Genomic DNA, 23,663 nt, shown 5'->3' on the forward strand with positions numbered 1-23,663 from the left:
GGGACTGGTTGTGGAACTAAACAATGCCGATGTAGGTACCAGAGTTTGTTTACAACCTCCGGTGGGTTTTACAATACTTAGTATGTTGAGCAGATAAACATCACAGAGAGGTTTGTCTCTGAAATTATTTTAAATCCATACAGGTAATTGATACTGCAAGATAAGCACCTCTATAAAACTGGAGTTCAGACCCAGAACCACCACTTGCTTTTAGGTGCCTACATCTGCTTTCACATACATTTCGGGATGTAAATGATTCTTGTCGTTGGAAGGATGCTTAGGAATTTCATTATGCTGCTGACGTTTTGTGTGATAGCGTAGTTAGAGCTTTCAGTAGGAAGTGAGATACTTGAGCTCTCTGATGCTTATTTCCCCTTCCTGAGGGGTGTTCATTTTCAGACCGTCACTGGTCTGGCTGTGATACCTTTGCCTCTGGAGCAGTGCCACTATGTAGTCAAGAATGCAAGGTACTGGAAAGGGAAGGAATTAATCAAAAAAATCTATGACGTGTAGATGAGGCGCTTAGGCACATGGTGTAGTGGACATGGTGTGTTGGGTTGACGGTTGGACACGATGATCTTAGAGGTCTTTTCCAACCTTAATGATTCTATGATTCTATGATTCTATGATTCTATGATCTACACGTCTTTTAAATACTTCCAGGGATGGTGACTCAACCACTTCCCTGGGCAGCCTGTTCCAAGGCCTGACCACTCTTTCAGTAAAGAAATTTCTCCTAATGTCCAATCTAAACCTCCGTTGGTGCAACTTGAGGCCATTTCCTCTTGTCCTATCACTTGTTACTTGGGAGAAGAGACCAACACCCACCTCACTACAACCTCCTTTCAGGTAGTTGTAGAGCGCGATGAGGTCTCCCCTCAGCCTCCTCTTCTCCAGACTAAACAACCCCAGTTCCCTCAGCCGCTCCTCATAAGGCTTGTGCTCCAGGCCCTTCACCAGCTTCGTTGCCCTTCTCTGGACACACTCCAGCACCTCCATGTCCTTCTTGTAGTGAGGGGCCCAAAACTGAACACAGGATTCGAGGTGCGGCCTCACCAGTGCCAAGTACAGGGGCACGATCACCTCCCTGCTCCTGCTGGCCACACTAGTTCTGATACAGGCCAGGATGCCGTTGGCCTTCTTGGCCACCTGGGCACACTGCCGGCTCATGTTCAGCCGGCTGTCGACCAGCACCCCCAGGTCCTTTTCCTCTGGGCAGCTTTCCAGCCACTCTTCCCCAAGCCTGTAGCGTTGCCTGGGGCTGTTGTGGCCGAAGTGCAGGACCTGGCACTTGGCCTTGTTGAACCTCATACAGTTGGCCTCAGCCCATCGATCCAGCCTGTCCAGGTCCCTCTGCAGAGCCTTCCTACCCTCGAGCAGATCAACACTCCCGCCCAGCTTGGTGTCGTCTGTTGATCTGAGTAGATGCAGGAGCAGGCTTTGGCTCTGTGTTCCTCTATGAAATTATATAATCAAATGCTGTGTTAATTGAGTTGTTAACTTTTGATGGAAATGCTCTCAGATCACCAATATTTAGTAGAGCCTTTTTTTATTTCCTCATAAAATCATGTCAGTACTACTAAAAGGAGGGGAATGGATTGTTGATTTCTGTAACATATTTGTCTAATTTGGGCCTAAACACTTTTTATTATGGCCGAGGTCTTAATTTTACGCTATTAATGAAATTGATAACAAAGCAGTCAGTTCACACAGTCTCTTTTGAAATTAGTGGCAGAATTACTGTATAGCTCATATAATACATGATCATATCTATTCTATGTATGTTCATAAGAGAAGATGTTTGTGTCATCAGAATGGTCTCTTTACTGATGAGTGCAATAGAATAGCTGCTAATGTTTCTGAGTTTTGCAGTGTAGGTCATATTTAGTACTATTTGATTCATTAAATAAGCTTCAGAGTGGTCTGTTGGTTTAAACGCTACATATACAGAGGCTTTTCATTTTTCTTTTCATGACTGTATACTAGTGCACCTACCCCTTGAATTATCTTGAAACACATGCCTTAGAGAAACAAAACTCTCTTCAGAGAACTATAAACTGGTAATGCAATATAGCTGATGCTTTCTTAGCACACTTTTAATTTATTTATGTAAAGAGAAAGGCATTGTGATTCCTATGTAACTGGCCTTATTTTATACTGAAACATAGCATAAACAAGAAAATTCTGTGATAGCATTAGATTAATTTTTTTCACTAGGTTTAAGAATATTTATGGACCTAATTCATTCCTGATTTGTGGAATGTGAACAGTACTTTCAGTCAGAAAGCTAACTTTATTTTGAAATTATGTTAAGTTTCTTCTATTTTCTGGAATTGGCTAATAGGGGGATTAAGCAAATCTCAGGAATTGTGGAAGGGACCTTGAAATTTAAGTAGGTAATTGGTCTATGCAGCTGGTCTCTAACAAAGGTGGATCCAGTTCTTTTGATACTTTGCTTCTGTTTGTGTTCTTCAAAAAAAACCTCAAAGGCATTTAAAAGGCAGGCACTCTGATAAGGCACAGGGTAAGTATTATTCTTACCACAGGAGAACTTGCATGCTGAGAATGTGATGAAGGTATTACTACAGCCTCAGCCTAAGTCCTTCAAAGTGCCTCTGTCATCGGCTATGACAAGGGCACCCTGAAGAGCTAGAGCTGTGGTGGAGAGACCTTCTTTGGGGCTCCATGTTGTGACCTGGGTGCTCTGAAATACTTTGTTTGCAACAGAGGATTTCTTAAAGGCTGTTTTTGAGAGTGGTGGGATTACACTGAAGGACTAGCACTGTCACAAGCTCTCAGGGCAGCAACAGAAGTACACTTAAACATTCAAAACTAATAACGTAAGCTCCAAAAGTCTGTGGCACTGCCCTGGACAAACAACAGTGAAAGGTTTAGCTTCAGCTGGATGCTTTCTGTAAGAGACTGGAGCTTGACAGATACACTTGGAAAGGACTCGGTGCTTGGAAGCGCAATCTGTTTATTAGGCTACAAAAGATACCCCTTTACTGCAGAACTTGGTATAAATGACTTTCTAACTGCTTGGAGAAAGCTGTTTGGATTATTTTGTTACTGAAAAATTTTTTTGCTATCATCATATGGAAAGATGTGTTCTTGGTGCCTGTACTTTCATGTGTTCTAGATCTCTTGATACATTTACTGATGATTTTTATTTTTTCTCTCAGGCATAGGCTTACAGCCTTGCCTTCCTGAAGAGTATTAGCAAGAATGTAAAGTTGTCACAACAGTGGAGTGTTGGGGTTTTTTTGCCTTATTTAAGTTTATGAAACAGCAAGGTGTATTTGTCTTAGTGTTCTGGGCACACTGAGAAATACTTAATACAATGAGTATTAAAGACCAGCAACACCCAACTGTACATTAAAAGTATACTAATTTTTTTTTCTTCATTTATTGTATATTTTGAAACCAGTTACATAAAAAGTTTGAGGAGCAGACTGAGATCTGTCGACAGATATCAGCTGGCCCCTCAACAGCCCCTAAATGATCCTGTGTTTATGTTTTTCTTATATGTGCCAAATTATGAATGTGATCATGCAACCCAGTCTTTGAAAAGGTGCATACATTGTTACGGAGTTTTCTTAGAATTAATCTACCAACTTTCATTTGAGTAATGTGTTCAGGTAGAAGTCCAAAATCATCAGTAGCAGTTTTAGGGAGAATAGGTTATATCATTTGAGAGACCCTAATTCCACAAATTAACAGTACTTTCTCGAGAAGATTTTGTCAGCATTGTAGGCTCCTTGAATCTCTTCTTCCAAAAACCAGCTAGTATTCTCTGCTCTTCCTTCTTCACTTGAGATTCTCAGGACTCAAAATGGTGACTGCCCTAACTCCATCATAGCAAGATACTGTCCTTGCTCTACTCAGGGCAGTAATCCTTTAGATCCTTTAATCCAGCTTCTAAAGTCCCTGGTGTAGGTTTTTTCACAGGAGCAAATGACCGTCTAACAGCGCAGGCAGAATTCTCCTTGTGCCATTGCCATATTAATGGCAATGAGAGCTTCATATCCCATATCCCACTGTCATGAAATTATTTATTGCTATTTCAGCCCATGATTTCTAGGGCTACTTCTGGTTTTAACTTGTAGGTACTTCAACATAGGGATTTCTTTCTCAGAGGTACATGATACTGAATGCAAATACCTGCATCATATTCCAAAACCTGTTTGCCATGAAAACCCATCAATTTTTGCTTTTCTTTTTAGGGAGATGTCCACTTATAGATGTATAACTGTAGCATATGGACAATAATAACCTCCTTGTACATTTTTCCTCGCTATTCAGAGATGCTGTTTGGTCTCAGGTCAGAAACTGGTAGAGTCCAGGACCCTTATTCTCCTTGTTACCTCCAAATTTCTCTTTCATAACACAGGGGTCTGTCTCTTTTTGATTCCGTAATCTTCGTTCCATGCTCTTCAAGAAGTTTTCTGTCCTCCTGAAATAGCTAGTGAAATATCTGCTCTGTAGCTTCAGCTTGCCTTCTACAGTGATTTCTTGGTAGTTTGGTAGGTATACATCTCCCAATATGTTATCTGGTTATTTGCCTAGTTGTCAGGACTAGCTAGACTTCAGTCCATCTGTTGCTTTGATAATCTATTCATATGTTAATCTGGTCAGTGCAGAGGTGACTAGATGACCCACTCATTTGATGGAGCATCCAGTCTGCTGTGTCAGCAGGTGCTTCTGGAAAGAACAACCTCTTCAATGTATATAATAAGCAGCGAAGTTTATTTAAAATTGGGTAATTTACCAATTAATGGAGAAAAGTCCTACATTTTTATGTGGAGTTAGATGCATTTGTAGAAACATTAAAATTACAATTACAGTAAAATTGCATATAGGAAGAAATTGCATCAAAACTCTCCAGTTCAACTTGTTTGATGGTGTTAAATCTTTTATAATATCAGTGACACTGATAAAAGCCAGAGTAGTCTGTAATTTTTTAAATCAAAATAGTAGAATAGTACTTTATTGGTGATACATAAAATGCTGAATATTTATAAAGTAGTTAGAAATGTAGACACTGAATAAGTAATGGCATCTGTCATTGTTAACTCTTCTGCTCAATTTCAGGCCATTAAGTAGTAATCTAAATACACATACTGGTGGATGTCTTCAGAATAATGAGGTCTGATCCTTAGGTTTCAGAACGGTGGACTTGTGAAAAAAATGAAAAAAACCTGAATATTACTGCTTATATCAAATACTTTTTTTTCTGTTATGTGACTTGGTCTTTCGACTCTTGATTCTCTAAAGAGTCAGTCAGAAGATAACGCTTACATTTATTGTGCATATTCTCATGTGCTGTAACTTGGAGCCCTTCATTCATGAGGATTAATGATGTGCTTAGAATACTTTAATATTTCTCCTTCACTTATTTCACTATAAATACCTTCATTTTTTCCTTAAAAACTGAACGTTCAATTATAACTTTGTTGAGCACCATGTATTACTGAATAATGACTATAGTGATTACACCAGTGGACTGATAATGCAATCTCTTTCTTTCTTTCTTTCTTTCTTGTTCACTTAAGGATAAAAAGAGTTATTCCTGTCCTGTGTGTGAGAAGTCATTTTCTGAAGATCGACTTATAAAATCTCACATCAAGACAAATCACCCTGGTAAGAAAAAATCAGGGAAAATGTCTCAGTCTATTGCAATAAATGGGTAAAGGTTTAGAGTGAGCAGTGTAATGTTATTACATTCCAAAGAAAGAGAAGAGTGTAAGTCTAATTTAGCTGGTTTAGAGTAAGAATTGTATTGGGTTTGCAGATGTTAGAATTTAGAGTGGAAAAAGTTATTGTTCCAGCTTGTGTGTTGTGGAGTATATCAGGTAATTGTGCTGAGAAATCTGTCTTCATCTGGCAAAGATCTCATTTCCAAAAGAGGACCTAGGTGAATTCAAATTAAGCATTGGGAAGTTTGGAATTAGGCATATAGACATCCTGTAACAACCCATGAGACATAAAATTCCCATTGGCCATACATAAGCTGACAGAATTGCGTTTATTGCACATTATTTTGTCTGTAGGTAATTGATGTGAAGGCAGAGGTCCCTGAGCTGACTCTCTGCATGCTCAGTTAGTGTGTGGCTGGGCTTTACCTCCAGGTCCAACTGAAGTCTGCAGCAAGGCTCTTACTAGAACCAGCTGTGATATAGTATGGCCGGTATTAAACTGGAGCTGACAGGCCTGGCTGGATCTAAGCTAACCACTGCAGTCCATTCAAACTCTGTTTATACCTTGCATTCTAGTGCCCTGATTTATCAGTGCAAGCACAACGTAAAATGAATGCGGTAAGTCAATGTGCTGTGCCTGAGTAAACAATCCTTTCTCAAATCTTGGGAATTCAATGCCAAAGTGCTCAAGTGACTGGTGCAGGGATTGATTTAAATCTGACTGATGTGAACTCGGCAGAGCCACATTGGTGTGTCCATACTTTCCTCCTCAGTATCTGTGTTTTGTTGGATAGAAAGGCCCACTGCTACCGTGGATGAAGGAGAGCTGACTGCATTGGCCAACATACTTTAATTAACTCATCTACAGTGTTACTTATCACCTGACATAATGTGATATTAAGAAAGAAAATACCAGCCATGCTCAAACTGAGTTTGGGGAAGAAAATGATGTAACTTTTCTTGTCTTTGTCAGAAATACAACATAATAGGTAAAGCGGTAGTTTCTTATCTTCCTACTGCCACTAGATAGTGCTAGACCCGTGTTTTAAACAATTTCCTTCACTTTAATTTCAGACTAACTCCCACTTTAGCTCTTTAGTTACCAAACCTCTTTATTTGCAGACCACTCTACAACAGTGTGGTTGGAGGGCTTGTCATACATCAGCGGACATGTCTGATGCAGCAAATTGAGATGAGGAAAGGCTTCTGAGCTATACTGTAGTCAGGAGGTATGTCACCCAGTAAGCATAGAAATTGAATCTCAAGAGCTGTGCCTATAAAGCCTTCGTGCTGTCTGAGCCAGGGAGTATAGGAGGCCTCCCTAAATAATGTGATCTGTGAACTAGCAGTACATTATGTACTTACCCTTACAGGTTGCCATTGGTCTGTACTGGTCCATTGACTGCTGAATTATTAGTGTTTGCTGTGTCTGGGGTCCAGAAATACCAGTTAACTCTGGAGCCCTGACACGCTAAATTTATGCATTTAAACTTTTGAACAATTCTTTTGGTATCTGAACCCCTCTAAAAGTATAGTGTAAATTTTTTGATCCAGGAAGGTGGGTTCCTTTAAACTCTGGGTTATAGTAGAGGTAAGGTTAAAAACGAACAGCCGATTATTTTGTGTCCTCATTTTTAATTCATATATCGCAGGCAAATAGAACTTAGAAGCAAAATACCAGATTTATTAGATATATCCTCATGGTACTAAAGAAATACTACGTCTAAGATATGTCTTTGCAGTAGTTAAGCAACAACACTGTTTTAATATATGGAGGAGCATTAATGCACAAATCTTTTTCCTGTGCATGCTGGCCTTGTAATCAGGAGGAAATCCTTTATTCATACAACATACTTAATTACAAGCCAAATAAATGTGAGGGGTCTGATGGTATAAGCCATCAAGTACTGCAGTGGAATGAATGAAATTGTTTTTAAAAATGTAAGTGGAAAAGAATAAAGATGAAATGAAAAATGGATACTGTTAAAAGGAATTGAATTTTAAAATGACATATCAAAAATTAATTTAAACTGAAACCCTTTCATATTTATCATTAAAATGCTATTTCTGGAGCTCCCCTCTTCTTCCTTTCTTAATATCATTCAGCATGACCCCTCTCTTGTCTCTTCTATTTCATGAAGTAGAAAGTATGAAATAAAACAGTACTCCTTCCTCTTCCAGGTTTGCAGAGAATAGGAGTTGAATTCTGGTCCATGAAGGCAGTGGGACAAAAATCTCTGTAGACTTTGGTAGAGCGGTATTTCAAACCAAAGAGATATGAGAGCTTGGCTTTATTGCCAAATGATTTGGGTACTCAGCAGCGAAGGAGGAGTCTTGGATTCTGGTCCCAGCTCTTGGAAGCTACCTTTTCATCGTTGTCTGATTTAACATGATATTTGTTAATAGTCCTGAGACATGAGAGGCATCAGCCTTCGTAGATCCCTACTGAGCAGACATACTAGCCTGCAATCATGAATGAAGTATCTAAGCCATAGAAGGCAGATGAGGGTTCAGACTTGTGTCTGTATTTTTCTTTTTTGGGTACTTTAGAACATATCTCTGCTCAGTTTACGGGCTTTTGTATTTCCCTTTTGAGGTTGTTTTCCTTGTGCATATGAATTCAGGCAGGATTTTTGATTCCACTCTGGGACCAATCATCAGGAGACTAGGTATAACAGTTCAAATTTGGTAAAAATCTAAGTTTAGACTGTAACTTTCAAATTTTCTAAGATATTGGGCATAATAAGTCATCAGCTTTCATGTCTTATATTTTGATTGTATGAGTGCTGTACTTTCATTGAGTCGTGATATTTAGAATTTTATTTGTCTGAAAAGCATTGAGTAATTGGATTTATTTTTTAAAAGCATTTGGTAATGTTTTCATTATGTGTGTTTGGGATGTTTTATTTTAAACTTCATTATTTTGCGCTTTTTCACTGTGACAACCAAAACATTAGATCGTATGAAGGAAAAACTTAGAGAGTTGAGTTTAGTCTGAATAAGCGAAGGCTAGGAGAGGAATCTTAGTTGCTGCCTTCAGCTATCTAATAGGAGATTAAAAAGAAGACAGAGCCAGTATCTTCTTGGAACTGTACAGTGAAGGGACATGAGTTGAAGCAAAGAAATTCTGATTAGAAATTAGGAAAATAATTTTGAATGTAAAGGTGGTCAAACACTGGAATGGGCCAAGAGAGGTTGTAGAATCTCCATCCTTGGATATGTTTAGAACAGGACTGGATATGACCCCGAGCAACCTGATGCGACTTTGAAGTTGGAACTCCAAAGTTGGTCCTGCTTGGAGCAGGTGACCTTGGAGGGCCCTTCCAATCGCATTTATTCTGTGAGTCTGTTTTTTCCTTTAAAATTTCTGATTATTCAGCATTCTGATCACTATAGCTGTGGCTGAAGTGAATTGTCTTCAGATCCTTGACATCTGGAAATATGGGGTGAAATCTTGAATAAAGTCTTTCGAAAATATTGAAGAAAAAAATGCCAAATTAGCTTATTGGGAAAGTTCATAGTTGGAAAATGATTTCTAAGCCAGTGGCATACCCAAGTTTTTTTTATACTTAAATTTTTTTTTTTTAACCAAGCAGTGGGGACACTGAGTTCACAGATCAGGAGAGAAAGGACAGAACATCCTAGAAGCCCTAAAGGAAAAAAGATCCTTACGTTCTTTGCTCAGGTCTTATCTGAGTGGCAGTAGGGGAAGTAGAGCTTTTAAAAAGTTGGAGTGAATCAGGATCTAGCTCTTCAATATTACTTATAGAACAAATCCCCTCATGTCCTTCTGGTTTTTATTACCTTTTACATTTCTCTCAGAGGTTTCAATGACTACTATTTCTGAGATTCTTGGCAGAAGAGTTCAGCTGAAAGGACTTATTGGAAAACGAGCTGTGAAATGTCCCTACTGTGATTTTTATTTTATGAAGAATGGATCAGACCTTCAACGTCATATTTGGGCTCATGAAGGTAAAACTCTGGTTTTAAGCTTTTGGGCATATAATCGGTCTCATATTCCACACAAGCTTTGCTGACATACAAAAGGAATTCAAATTTATTGCTATACCTGAATCAAAAACCTTAAGCTACAGTAGAGGTTAAATAATTAGTTTAATTCAGATTCCAGGTCACATAGGAACTGTACACTCATAACATGAATAGACAGCTTAAATGTTTTATAAAATTCATAAGTTTCTGATTCAATTTTTTCCAAAACACATTCATAAACATCTATAAAGTATTCTATAATAAATGTGAGTAAGGAGGAGTGAATTAAATACATGCTCAGTCTCTTAAAACAAGTAATTCTCTGTATCTTCTCATGAATAACTGCTGCTCTTTTCACATTTGTCCAAAAATACTTGGTCTGGAAATCTATTAGTAAAACAATGGAAATCCAGTTGCTTTGATGTATACATATAAATTCTGTGTGTATTTTAATTAAATCATACTAAGCATGGCAGCTAGCTGACACGAACATAAACAGTGATGAAAAACCCATAAGATAATGCTGGTCGTATCTATGACTTCTTAGAGAGAAATTCCAGTAATATGGCAACATGCAGGTTAAAAATCCCTTGAACTTAAAATCTGCCCAGTAAAATCTTTTGTCTACCCAATCTGTCTGTTTTTATAACAGGTGGATGTTACACTCTTGTATGCTCTTTTGTTGGTTAATAATCTATGGAACAGATTGCCTATGGTGTTTGAGCATTATTTTGGATTCTTTAGCCATCCCTCTGCATAAAGGGGATAACGGGATTTGGTACTCCCAAACTGGTATTTTGGTTCCAAAGTGTTTGTTCCCATGCAGATAGTTCAGACATTTATACTAGTACTGCGTATTTGTTTGAATGCTTTAACTATGAGCTTACCTGCCTGTGTACTAGTGGTAGTAGTAGTGGTCCTCTCCAGTAGCCTTTACTCCATTAAGGAGTTTAGGTGATGCAGAATTGTAGGCTTAGAGCAATTACTTGTGTATTCCATAGATACAGTTTGTTTATTCTGCCAAGAGAACTTGGAACTCATCTCATGTAACTAGCAGGAGGAAGAGGTGAATAGAAATTTACTCCCAAGTCAAAGTGTGCAATCAAGTCTACTTAACGTAGGCTATAATTCCTCATGCTTGTAAATCTAGTTTTAATGTCATGAACATCAATCTAAAACTGCCAGAGCCTCATGAAACTGTTCAACTACTCTGCCAGTTCAGATTTATTCAACTTTTCTTTGAAGGATTTACTTTTTCCTGTAGACCTTCTGCTAGATGACATACTGTGCATCTCTCTATTACGTGCTTTGGACTGTTTCAGAGAAGTGAAATTGTAAGTGCTTGCATCTTACTGAGGCGGGAGCGGGGAAAGTACTACTGCGAGAGCCATTAGCAGATCTGATACTAATTAACAACAAAACACAGCTTTGCACATTTAACTTCTGCTTACATATTAAGTACCTAATGAACCAGTCCTCCTTAAAACAGCTTTCTTCATTCTTTATTGTAGTAAATAGAGAATGATAGTTATATGAAGATTTTTAGAGGGAGATTGGGTATGTACACCAGCTAGGCATCAACTTAGGTAGTCTGTATTCTGCTTTTAAATGAAGGATGGACACACCAGGACCAAGATACTAGTATTTGCTTGGTTAAACTCAGCACCTGGATTCAATAGGGAAGTATTTAATTCTAAAAGAACTCCTCCTTTCTCTTAGTAAGTTAAATGATGCTGTCAAGAGCTCGGTATCATTTACACAGAAGCTATAGATGAAATTTCTTAAATGTAGATATCCAAATTTTAAATGTTGACCTAGTTGTCCATGTTGCTCACATGATCTGAAATTTCTTCCAAGCAAATGTCCACCCTCTCATCAAAAGGTACAGCTTGTTTGTTTCATAGTATATTTTTTTTATTTTTAGGTGTCAAACCCTTCAAATGTTCTCTCTGTGAGTATGCCACTCGCAGCAAGAGTAACTTGAAAGCCCATATGAATCGTCACAGCACTGAGAAAACTCACCTTTGTGATATGTGTGGGAAGAAGTTCAAATCAAAAGGCACTTTGAAGAGTCATAAACTCCTTCATACTGCTGATGGTAAGTGCATGTTTATTAAATCCAAGTTTATTTTAGGGCAATAAATACTGGCTGTACTATAGGACCTTATTAACAAGCATTTTTCTTTTGAACACTAAGTGCTACTTACCAATTTTGTTTATTCCCAGGAGACACTGTTTGTGAAATAATTCAAAACTTTGCAAAATTAATTTCTGTGAGAGAAAGACAGCTGTCTCTGGAATACACGATTTTTCTGAAATTTTGTGTTGGCTTTATATCCCTTTATATTCTTACACAGAATTGTTGATCTCAATAGAAATTTGAAATACAAATAGTTCCGTGGATAAGTCTCTTACTACTTTCTTCTGTAAGAATGTTGTTAGGAGTTGCCAAATCCAGTAGTCCGACAGAAGCAAGGCTGCTGCAGCTCTGTGTCCCCAGGTCTAGTCAGCCAGTGGCAAGCCTGAGCATGTATTCTCTATAGGCAACACATGCAGCACATGCATTTGGTCCATAATTTGAATATTTCTGTGATGATAACAGAAAAAATGAGATGCAAATCCAGAAAAATATCATCTTTTATATCAAAATTTGGGACACCATAATACTTTATGCCTCTGTGATTATCAAACTGAAGTAATTGATTTAGCAGAGTAAGTTGTACATGTATGTTTATATCTGTATGTATAAGAGAAAGAGATGATCCCTTTTACATTGATACGATACATAATATAGGAAGCATATAGTTACTGTAGTATTACCAAAGTTACTGCAGTATTACCATGAGTTAGTAAATCACTCGTTATTCAAAAAGTACTTTCAATATTTTGAAATTACTTGGTCAATAGCAAGCAGGTGTTGCACATACATCTAAACTTTATATGCAAGAATCAAGATTTTACTTATCAAATGCAATCCTCAGCTGATTCCTGGCTGGGAGAAGGAGGCAGGTTGTATTTGAATTAAAAGGAAATTTGGAGCATGATCAGACTATAAAGGGAAAAAAAAGGTCTCTTTCTATGGTGCTGTAAAAAAAATCCCTGCATGGGGTTTAATTGCAAAACCTTTCTGTTTTGTTTTCACCATCTGGCATGTCCAAATAGTGAAATTCAGCAATGAAAGTTTAATTTGTTTTTACCTGTGAGTTGGTTCTATTTCTTGAACAAAATATATATGTGTGTAGGTAATTATTGCAGTTCAGCTGAGGCTGCTTTGAAATTTGACGCTGTTAGGAATAGCACTATAATTGTGCAGGAGTTAGCCTTGTCTGGATTTGGTTTAAAGGTGTGAAGTTAGTTTTAAACATTTAATTGCATGCAAGGAGCTATATTCTCTTATCATTTACTGCTAGGTCAGGCTGAAACCTTGACTCTAGAGGCAATGTTATTACAAGGAGCCTTTTTTATCTGGCTTCAAACTGTCATCATCTTCTGCAATATGATGCACTGCTTGAGCTGACTGCATGTTCCTTTTTGATGCACCTCCCTTTTTGACTGATACAAATAAATCCAAGACTTACACTCTTTTGCCTTGTTTTTTACGCTTCCAAAAGTGTTCCAGGAAATTCCCTGTACCTTTGGAAAACATGTTTTGCCATTGGCTCCAGTGGAAACAGAATCTCGCTGTCTGTGGAGTCTTAAGTAATTTTCCTCACTAAGTCCACCCCAGTAAACTCTTCATGCATTTCAAACACTTGTGAAAAATAAGATAACATTTGTCACCAGGAATGTAGTGTATGATTTGTCAAGGGACTTTCAGCCTCTTGAATCCTGGCAGTTTCTCTTTGCCCAGTGTCCCTTTCTATAGTGACAGCACTTCAAAAGTTCTTACTAGTGCACATCTAGTGTTCTTCAGTTATTTCACAAATAAATGAATTTGAAAGATGTTTTGCTATTTATGAGTCTTGTCTTCCTGACTTATGAATCCAGGCAATTTTTATTCAAATATCAGCCCTGCAAGGTCAATTTAGCCGGTGGAATATAAAGTGATTTTCTGTCTGCTTTATTCTTCTCCAGAAGAGAGACTTCTCAAGAGTGGCATGATAGAAAACAATTCCATAGGCCAGGCTTATTACTGTTTGTGATTAGAAATAAACCAGAAAACCTGGTTTTCGTTATTTTAATGAGATATCAGAAATTGTCTTAAGGTTTTTCTTAGCTGTGTTTTATGGAAACTTTCACACTTAGTATAAAATGCTTGTAACTTTTTTGAGCAAGATCCAGAATCTAAAGAAACTTGATCTCTTCAGGATAATACAGAATATTCTGTATTGTATTTCTCCATCCTTCCTTTTGGTTCTTTTGCTTTTGGAGTAGTTTTTAGTACATACTTATTCCACTTCAGTCAAATACAGTTTGCCAGCCATGGGCATTTAATATAGGAATGAAGTCTTTCTGTATTTAATATACTTTATAATTTGGCTGGAGGTAGCAGGACTGATAGAATCTTAAAGACAAAATATGGAGAGAGGGAGTATGAAACCCAGAGAATAAAAGGAAGGAAATTGTGTTATTTTAAATCATAAGGGGAAAAAAGATTTGGGAGAGAGAATGCTTTGAAAGGAAAGTAAGAGAAACCTACTGTTGTGGTTTAACCTCAGCCGGCAACTAAGCACCACGCAGCCGCTTGCTCACTCCCCCCCCATAGTGGGAGGGGGGAGAGAATCGGAAGAGTAAAAGTGAGAACAGGGGTTGAGATAAGAACAGTTTAATAATTGAAATAAAATAAAATAATAATAATAATAATATGAAATTAAAAGGAAGATAACAAAAAGAGAGAGAAATAAAACCCAAGAAAGACAAGTGATGCAAATGAAAAACAATTGCGCACCACCAACTGACCGATGCCCAGCCAGTCCCCGAGCAGTGGCCCCCCAGACAGCTTTCCACTAGTTTATATACTGAGCATGACGTCATATGGTATGGAATATCCTGTTGGCCAGTTTGAGTCAGCTGTCCTGGCTGTGCCCCCTCCCAGCTTCTCGTGTATCTCCAGCCTTCTCACTCGGTAGAGCATGAGAAGCCGAAAAGGCCTTGACTCTGTGTAAGCACTGCTCAGCAATAACATCTCTATATTATCAACACTGTCTTCAGCACAAATCCAAAACATAGCCCCATACTAGCTACTACAAACAAAATTAATTCTATCCCAGCCAAAACCAGTACACCTACAGAATGGTAATATGCACTCTTTGCAAAGCCACAAACAGCAACGGACGTTTCTCAAAAATGTCAGAGAGGATTCATTCCTGTTACAGAATCCTAAAAATACATCATGACAAATTCTGACTGTCTTGCCTTAAGAAGGACTCAGACTAATATTTCAGGGCCAAAAGCAGACTCTTACAATCATGAAGTCTGATCTCTTGCAGAGTACAGGCCATAACTTAATCTAATAATTTTGCATTACGTTTCCACTGGATTGTAGTATATCTTTTTAGGAAGGGCTAAGCAGACTTGATTTAAAGACTTTATATGACAGGGCATCCATCTGATTTCTAAGTAAATTGTCATAGTCATTAATCATGCCCTCTCTTAAAATATTGACTGTATTTTAGACTGAATGTTCTGAGTGTCAGCTTTCATTAGTTGAAATTCCAGTTATTGTTCTTCAATTTTATTGTTGCTATTTCAGGTTGGAGGGTTAGTACCTTCACTATTGATGCCTGACTAGAAAGCTCACAGTCGTATAAAGAAATTTCAAGTATCATGTCTTGTCTGTGGAACTTAAAGTAATACCTTTCTTTGGATGATACTTCTGAACAGAAGTAATTTTTTTTCCACAAAGCAATATATATAAATTGCATTGACTCTATTTAATTACATTATGTTGTGTAGAAGACCTGCTTACAACGCAGACTTTCAGTCTGCTCGAGAGACAGAGACTGTCTCAAATCTTTCAATGACTTTTCAGGTTGGTCTCTGAAGAAGCAATGTTTATGCAAATATGCACCCATTGTCTTTACCCTTCTTCTGGTCCACTCTGATGCAGAAGAGTAGAAGTCCAACAGTTACTTTAACGCCATACATTTTGAGAAAATTTGTGCCTACTTAAAATAAAGAAATATGAGTCAGCACTCTCAAAGAACAGGTCATGGAACCTACCCATTATCCCTAGTGTTTGGCAGCCACCAGCGTGTAAGTCACCACATATAAAGCGTGAACTAGTTCCAGTACGTGCTTTCTCTTGCCTTATGTGACTGTATGTGAGACTTAGGGTTACTGCAGAGATTTAGATGACAAAGGACAAAATGTCATGATGAACAAGGCAAGCAGGCATCATTCAGTCTGATGTTGATGGAACAACTTGCGCCCATTGTTTTAAAATTGCGTGAGCAGAAGTGAAAGGTCAAAACACAAAACCCACTGTATTATTATTCGTTCTAATCTTATTTTTGTCTATAGCATATTTTATTTCTCCCTGTATCCAGGGTTAAGCCAGTGTAGAAAACTCTTTTATGATAGTTTGAGTCATTATTGGAAGAGTAGTGCTAAATACAAATCTTGTGGTAAAAATAATAGGTCATGTCATACCCTACCAGAAATACATCAAGAAAACTTAAAGTGGAAAAACCAAGAAAATTTAAATATATTTGAATCATAACAATTCAGTGCTTGGGACAGAAGTAGGTAAAAACATGTGAACATGACCAAACATCTGTGTTTTAAGAATTTCAAATCTGCTTTACAAATAGCAAAATAACTGTCCCTGGAGTTGTAAATAATTGATTTTCTACTTCCATTTAGGCTGCACTGTAATGATTCTTTTTCTTCTTTCCCAAGTGGCTATCCCAGGAGCATCTAGACTATTTAATGCTTATAATTTAAAGATGACACTCGAGCCTTTTTTCTTCCTTACTCTGCTCTTAGCTCTATTTAACCAAAATTTTGCAGAGCAAGTGCCAGACTTCTAGTATTGTTCATTGTTCCTTCTTAGCATTTTGGAAATCATTTTTATGAGGAAATATAATCAGTAGTTTTCTGAACTTAAATAGAAAGAAGTTATTCCATTTTCTATTCCTATTTCAGGAAAGCAGTTTAAATGTACAGTGTGTGACTATACAGCTGCCCAAAAACCACAGCTCCTACGTCATATGGAACAACATGTCTCTTTTAAGGTAAGAAAACATATAAATCATGCTTATTGATAAGTCATTTAGAAATACATGGAACTTCAGACAACAGTTTTAAAACTGGCACATGTTTGGTGACAATTATGGCATCTTAACATTTTAATATTTTGGGAATTTTGACTTTATGTTCAGACTTTTGAGATAGGGTTATTTTGTTCGTGGACAATTTGTAATTAGTATCTTTTACTTGCCAAAAATATATGTATGTTGCAATATAAAACAAACATTATTGGGTTTTTTGACTGTCAGTCCTTGCGAGAACTAATCTAATATGTACCTTAAAATGTCCTATGGAAGTAGGAAAGCGAATCCCATACATCACTTTTCATTGCCCACCTTAATTTTCTCTGAAAGTTTGCCAATCTCATGTACTATAGATGAGTTCATATACTTGAAGAAAATTGAAGAGAATTAATTTGAAAACACCCCATTTATCTGAAACGTGTCTTGGAAAGAGTTTTGTAATGTTTCTATGAAGCGTTTAGATTAGAGATACGGTTTATTTTAATAAACTGTAGTATGGTTTTATTCCTAAATTTCACATTGGTTCTCAGCATGATAGGTCTTGATATAATGAATTGTGAAATGTTATATTCAGGAAATAGAAATGATACTAGTTTTCCAGAAAAATCCAGTCTTTTATATGTATGAAAATGTTCATTTTAATGTAACACTTTGTCTTGGCAACGAGCATATTTCTTATTGAAAACTTCATGCTATTTTCATATGCAACATATTTCATTATCTAACAAATCATTTTGCTTCTGTAAAGAGTACACTTCAGCCATTCTTAATAAGTATCAATGCAACGTACCTCCATAAAGCAGAAAGGAAGACAGTCTTTTGATTCATGGTTTAAATTTTGGAAGACAAGACATATAAGAAAATGAAGCAAGTCATCTGAAGAGATGATACATTTTGAACAAATAATTTTTCTTTCTTAAGTATGTAGTTTTGCTCTGGACTTATCTTTTTAAAAGGATTTTTTGTAAATGAAAATATATCATTTTCCTTTTTTAATGGCTAACAGGATGAATGTACTCATAATGCAGTTCTTGAAATAAAGCTGGTTCTGACCTCAGGATCAGCTTTAGAACTGTTGACTCAGCACCTCTTTTCAGTTCTTTGTCAGCCTTTATATAAGTGCGGCTATTCAATGCGTTATCAGGAGAACTGCAAAACACTGAAATAGGTCAATCAGGCGTTCAAAAAGTGTCTATTAGTAATGCGTTGCCTCTTTCTGGGAATTGTTTGCATGCTTATAAAACTGAGGAATGTCAGTGGTTATGCGACCTAACGATAATTTAAAAAATCATATTTCCAAGCTCCATGAATTTGCAGTCCTGCTATCTGACAGTAGATAACATACAGGACATGCAGGTATGTAGAGAGTGGTACAAGAACACAGCAGTCTGTCTGGATTATTTTCTTGAAAAAAAGACAGTTTCAGCAATAGAAAAGGAGAGTACCCCTCTCTGAAAAATTGAATAGCTGAATGTTACGGTACCCTCTAAATTGTAAAGTTAAGGGAATCTGAACACCACTTTTCTTTCTTATTTTTGCCGTTTGGAGCCTGAAGGAAGGTCATGAGCAACAAGCTTAGGGGACTGTTCTGGTCAATAGACTCTGACTGCAGACATTTCCCTGCTTTAAATTCAGCTTCTTAATAAACATTTCTGTACCAACCATTTTCTGCTGACTAGCTTTAGGTGGGCCTGGTTGCTGTGCATGAAACATTTTGCATCCCATTCTGAGGTACTTGACTTTTCCCCAAGGACTTTGGTCAATGTCTGCATTCTTTTCCAGGACCCTAATGGTTGTGTCAAGCTTCCTGTAACTGTGACATATCTCAGTCAGAAGGTTATTCTCAAAGGCTAACTTTAAGCACAAATGCTTGTTTTCCTAAACTTTTTTCTTTGGAAATGTTTCTCCCTGTCAGTTGAAGGGAGACATATGTTATTAAAAACTAATTAATTTAGTTCCCAAAACTTAGCTCACCAAATGGTTAGATGAATGCAAGTGCCAGTGAAAGGGAAGCAGTTGGGAGCATGTTGGAGAGAAAAGGAAAGGAAAGGGAAGAGACCAACCCTGTCAGGTACGGTTATCTGTTAAATTAGGTTGGCTGTACAATCATATTGTACCTTCAGTTATTTTAGCTCTCTTACTCCCCCTTTTCAGACCAAAGCTCACGGCAGCTGAGTCATTTCCTTGTAGTAGAAAGTCTCCACGTGGTCAGACCTGTGATCATCAATTATGAAAACACAGAGTTTACTGAATTACGAAAAGTAGGTAATAATCTTATAATGTTGAGAATACTTGGTGTCTTGCACATAATAAAAAGTACCAAATTTTAGGTAACATTTAGTTACAACTTCCATTTATACTGAGTTTTGGAAGGTCTCCTTGGAAGATGCCTAAACCAGAAATGAACATGGTTTCTTGGGATCAAAACATTGCAGCTTAAACCTGTATCCTGAAGAGATCAGGAAATATGTTCTAACATTTTCCTTTTTGCCCCTAGCCTTTCCGTTGCGCACATTGCCACTACTCCTGCAACATATCTGGTTCCTTGAAGAGGCATTACAACAGAAAGCATCCTAATGAAGAGTATGTAAATGTAGGTTCTGGGGAGCCTGCAGCAGAAGCCCTTATCCAACAAGGTACATCTCCACCATATAAGACTTGTTTTTTTTTTTTTGCTGAAGCAAACTTGGTGTAAAGGTAAACTTCTGTGCGATATGTGTTCCTCAGTTTATTGGGTGTTACGTGATAAATCATTAGTATTTTTTAGTAATTCTGAAATGGCCACCTTTTATCCTTCATTCAGAGTCCTTTGTTCTTGGTTTCTAAGGGTAGATGAACCAAAGTTTTGATTTACCTTGCCTGTGCTATTCATTGTTGCATACATTTACTGTTTTCACTTGTTTGTGTCCTTCTGTAAGTAAAGTGTCACTATGTGTTGAAATGAATGATAAATATCTATCATTCTACTGATATATTTCTGTGACAATTTTTCAAGGTTGAACGACAGGTAAGGTTGAGCAAATGTAGGGAAAGAGACTGAAGAGTAAATGGCAGAAAATTATTCCCCCACTAGAAAAATGGGGGGAAAAAGAGAGTACAGGTAAAACAGGTTACAAATTCTTATGCTCAGAATCTTGTTTATGGGCAAAGGAAGCACATCTTATCTATGTAAGTAAAGCCAAGAATTTATTCTAAGTATAATGGAAATCTTAACAGTCTAGTTCAAGAATCACCATTAGTCTAGATCTAATTATTATTTTTAAAAAATTATACAATGTAGTTAGAGTACTTATATACAGAAGTCGTCTCAATAGTATTATTACTACAGTTAAAATGGTAACACGCACACTTCTTAGTTTCTACTCCTTTTCCTGTTGTTATGGTCATGCTTCCAGTGTTTGTCTGAGTCCTAAGATGGGTGGTTTCCCTCTGGGGTTGGCTTTGGGATGGGAATATGATCTTCATCTTGATGGCCAAAGAAGGGCAATGAAGCTGGTGAAGGGTCTGGAGCACAAGTCTTATGAGAAGCGGCTGAGGGAACTGGGGCTGTTTAGCCTGGAGGAATGGAGGCTGAGGGGAGACCTTATCGCTCTCTGCAACTACCTGAAAGAAGGTCATAGTGAGGTGGGTGTCGGTCTTTTTTCCCAAGTAACAAGTGATAGGACAAGAGGAAACGGCCTCAAGTTGCATCAGGGGAGGTTTAGATTGGGTATTAGGAAAAATTTCTTCACCGAAAGGGTTGTCAAGCACTGGAACAGGCTGCCCAGGGAAGTGGTTGAGTCACCACCCCTGGAGGTATTTAAAAGACGTGTAGTTGTGGTGCTTAAGGACATGGTTTAGTGGTGGACTTGGCAGTGTTAGGTTAATGTTTGGACTTGATGACCTTAAGGGTCTTTTCCAACCTAAATGATTCTATGATTCTATGATCTTCTCCCCTTCCAGCTGGGGCCATTGTTGACATGTTTGCTTACACACATTTATGCTTTTCTTTTTCATTGCTCTGTAGTAGCAGATTAAATCCAAATGTACTGTTTATGGTATGTTAAATACTATTTTTGTTGTCCCTAAAACCAGTTTTATCCAGCTCTGGATTTGCGTATTTTTAACTGATCATTTCTGAGTTGTTTATAGCTGTGGGTTCTTCAGTGCCAAGCTTGTGCCTCACTTCTTATCGCTCCATGCCTGCCCTCCTCTGTGCTGCATCCTGGATCTCTACTTCTCAAGGCTGTCGTACCAGGCCTGCACTTCTCTACATCACATTTCTGTGTTAGAGTCCTAAATACCTCATTCTGCCTAGAACAGCTGCTTGTTACTGCTGTCTGTGTAAAACTTACAGTCGTACCACACAAAGATAAAGACAAATAAAACTAATTAGATATAGACACCTGGTCAATTAGAGAAATTGCTGTCACAGATAAACTAAGTAAAGGCAACAAGGATTTTGGGGAGGATTGAAAATTCAAGGTTAAGTATAAGAGCTAATGGAATGCCAGGGGGAAGGGAAAATCAGATTGTAGTCATTTTTACCACATTTATATAGTAGCAAAAAAAGTTATGTTCCTGGCTATTGTTGATTTTGTTTATGAATTTCATCCCAGCTGAAGTCCTATAACCTTCTGAAAACATGGTCAGTGCCAATAGTTGCTTTATTTCTGTTTGATACAGGAATCGCGAATTGTAACTCATTCCTTCCAGTGTCTGGGTGCTAGCAAAGGAGACGTGTACAGGTTGTCTGAGTCCCATAAGTAGTTTTGTTATTGCCCACTGGGCAAGTGACCCAAAACAAACAATTGACTACACAGTCAGATTCCTCTTTGGGTATAAAGCTCCTTCAGTTCTAGTGTGGGGGGAAGAGGAGGAGGAGAAGCCAAACTAAATACTAAATTGTGTTGAAAATATTTCAATGCTTGGTAGAGTTGAGTTTCTTATTTTGTTTCTGATAATTTCAGAAAGTGTTTTCCCTGTTGTCGTGGTTTAACCTGACAGACAGCCAAACACCATGCAGCCACTCACTCACTCCCCCCCTCCCTGGTGGTACAGGGAGAGAATTGGAAGGGTAAGAGTGAGAAAAACTCGTGGGTTAAGATAAAGACAGCTTAATAGAACAGACAAGGAGCGGGGGAGGGGAATCATAATAATACTAATAATAATGATAATGATAGAATATACAAAATGAGTGATGCACAATGCAATTGCTCACCACCCGCTGACTAATAACCAAATAGCGATCACTACTTCCTGGACCACACCTCTTATTTATATACTGAGCTTGACGTCATATGGTATGGAATACCCCGTTGGCCAGCTGGGCCAGCTGTCCCAGCTGTGCTCCCTCCCAGCCTCTGAAGAGTCCTTGACTAGCAGGGTACTTAGCAAGAACCGAAAACATCAGTGTGTTATCAACATTCTTCTCATACTAAATCCAAACCACAGCACTAGGAAGAAATTTAACTCTATCCCAGCTGAAACCAGGACATCTATTTTTTTAATAGAAACTACCAGCCTTTTTATAATATCTTTCGGGATCTTCAAGTTTTCTGGTTTTGTTGAAGAAGAATAGAGACCAAAATAATGCTGTTGTATTAGATAATGAATTAAATATAATTCTTCTAAGATGACATTATTTCTAAATAGTATTTCCAAATGATGCATCTAATGCAGAACATTTACCTATTGAAGGCATTAATCCATGTTAAAATAAAACTGAAATTATGTGTGCTGGTTTTGGCTGGTGTAGAGTTCATTTTCTTCACAGTAGCTAGTATGGGGCTGTGTTTTGGATTTGTGCTGAAAACAGTGTTGATAACACAGGGATGTTTTTGTTCCTGCTGAGCAGGGCTTACAGTCACGGCCTTTTCTGCTCCTCACCCCACCCCACCAGTGAGTAGGCTGGGGGTGCACAAGAAGTTGGGAGGGGACACGGCTGGGACAGCTGACCCCAACTGACGTCATGCTCAGCATGTAAAGCTGGGGGAAGAAGAAGGAAGGAGGGGACGTTCGGCGTGATGGCGTTTGTCTTCCCAAGTCACTGTTACACGTGATGGAGCCCTGCTTTCCTGGAGATGGCTGAACACCTGCCTACCGATGGGAAGGAGTAAATGAATTCCTTGTTTCGCTTTGCTTGCGTGCACGGCTTTTGCTTTACCTATTAAACTGTCTTTATCTCAACCCATGAGTTTTCTCACTTTTACCCTTTCGATTCTCTCCCCCATCCCACTGGGGGGGAGTGAGCGAGTGGCTGTGTGGTGATTAGTTGCCGGCTGGGGTTAAACCACAACATCATGACACATAGAAGGGCACTCAAAGTCTGAGACTCTCCATTTAAACTTGCACCATGATGGAGAAATTTATAACACGTTAAGGACTTTGAGCCTGTGTTATTTTTATGTGACATTTCTTTGTTTCCTTTTTGTCAAAAAACAGAAATAATTTTTAAAGTGTCGTGGTTTAACCTGGCAGGCAGCCAAATACCACGCAGCCGCTCACTCACTCCCCCCGCCCCCCAATGGGACGGGGAGAGAATCGGAAGGGTAAGAGTGAGAAAAACTCGTGGGTTGAGATAAAGACAGTTTAATAGAACAGAAAAGGGAGAATAATGATAATAAATAATGATAGAATATACAAAATGAGTGATGCACAACGCAATTGCTCACCACCCGCGCTGACCGATAACCAAGTAGCGATCGGCACTTCCTGGATTACGCCTAGCGTTCATATACTGAGCATGATGTCACATGGTATGGAATACCCCATTGGCCAGCTG

The 23,663-nt window shown here is 38.1% G+C and overlaps 1 protein-coding gene across 4 annotated transcripts in view; it reads left to right on the forward strand.

Moving 5' to 3' along the window:
- ZFAT (zinc finger and AT-hook domain containing) overlaps positions 1 to 23,663 on the forward strand; it is a 97,503-nt gene that overhangs the window by 49,301 nt on the left and 24,539 nt on the right. For 3 of the 4 annotated variants that reach the window (XR_012672245.1, XM_075141124.1, XM_075141125.1), the window contains 5 exons: positions 5,553 to 5,640; positions 9,519 to 9,668; positions 11,611 to 11,784; positions 16,773 to 16,861; positions 19,398 to 19,536. Coding sequence is in view for 2 of the 4 variants with exons in the window: in XM_075141124.1 (XP_074997225.1) it covers positions 5,553 to 5,640; positions 9,519 to 9,668; positions 11,611 to 11,784; positions 16,773 to 16,861; positions 19,398 to 19,536 (640 nt within the window). In the remaining 2 variants the exon portion in view is untranslated. Of the gene's footprint in view, positions 1 to 5,552; positions 5,641 to 9,518; positions 9,669 to 11,610; positions 11,785 to 16,772; positions 16,862 to 19,054; positions 19,162 to 19,397; positions 19,537 to 23,663 lie in introns of those variants that run through there. The other variant, XR_012672246.1, reaches the window with a different exon arrangement.

This window comes from Calonectris borealis, chromosome 2, assembly GCF_964195595.1.
Source record: "Calonectris borealis chromosome 2, bCalBor7.hap1.2, whole genome shotgun sequence".
NCBI lineage: Eukaryota > Metazoa > Chordata > Aves > Procellariiformes > Procellariidae > Calonectris > Calonectris borealis.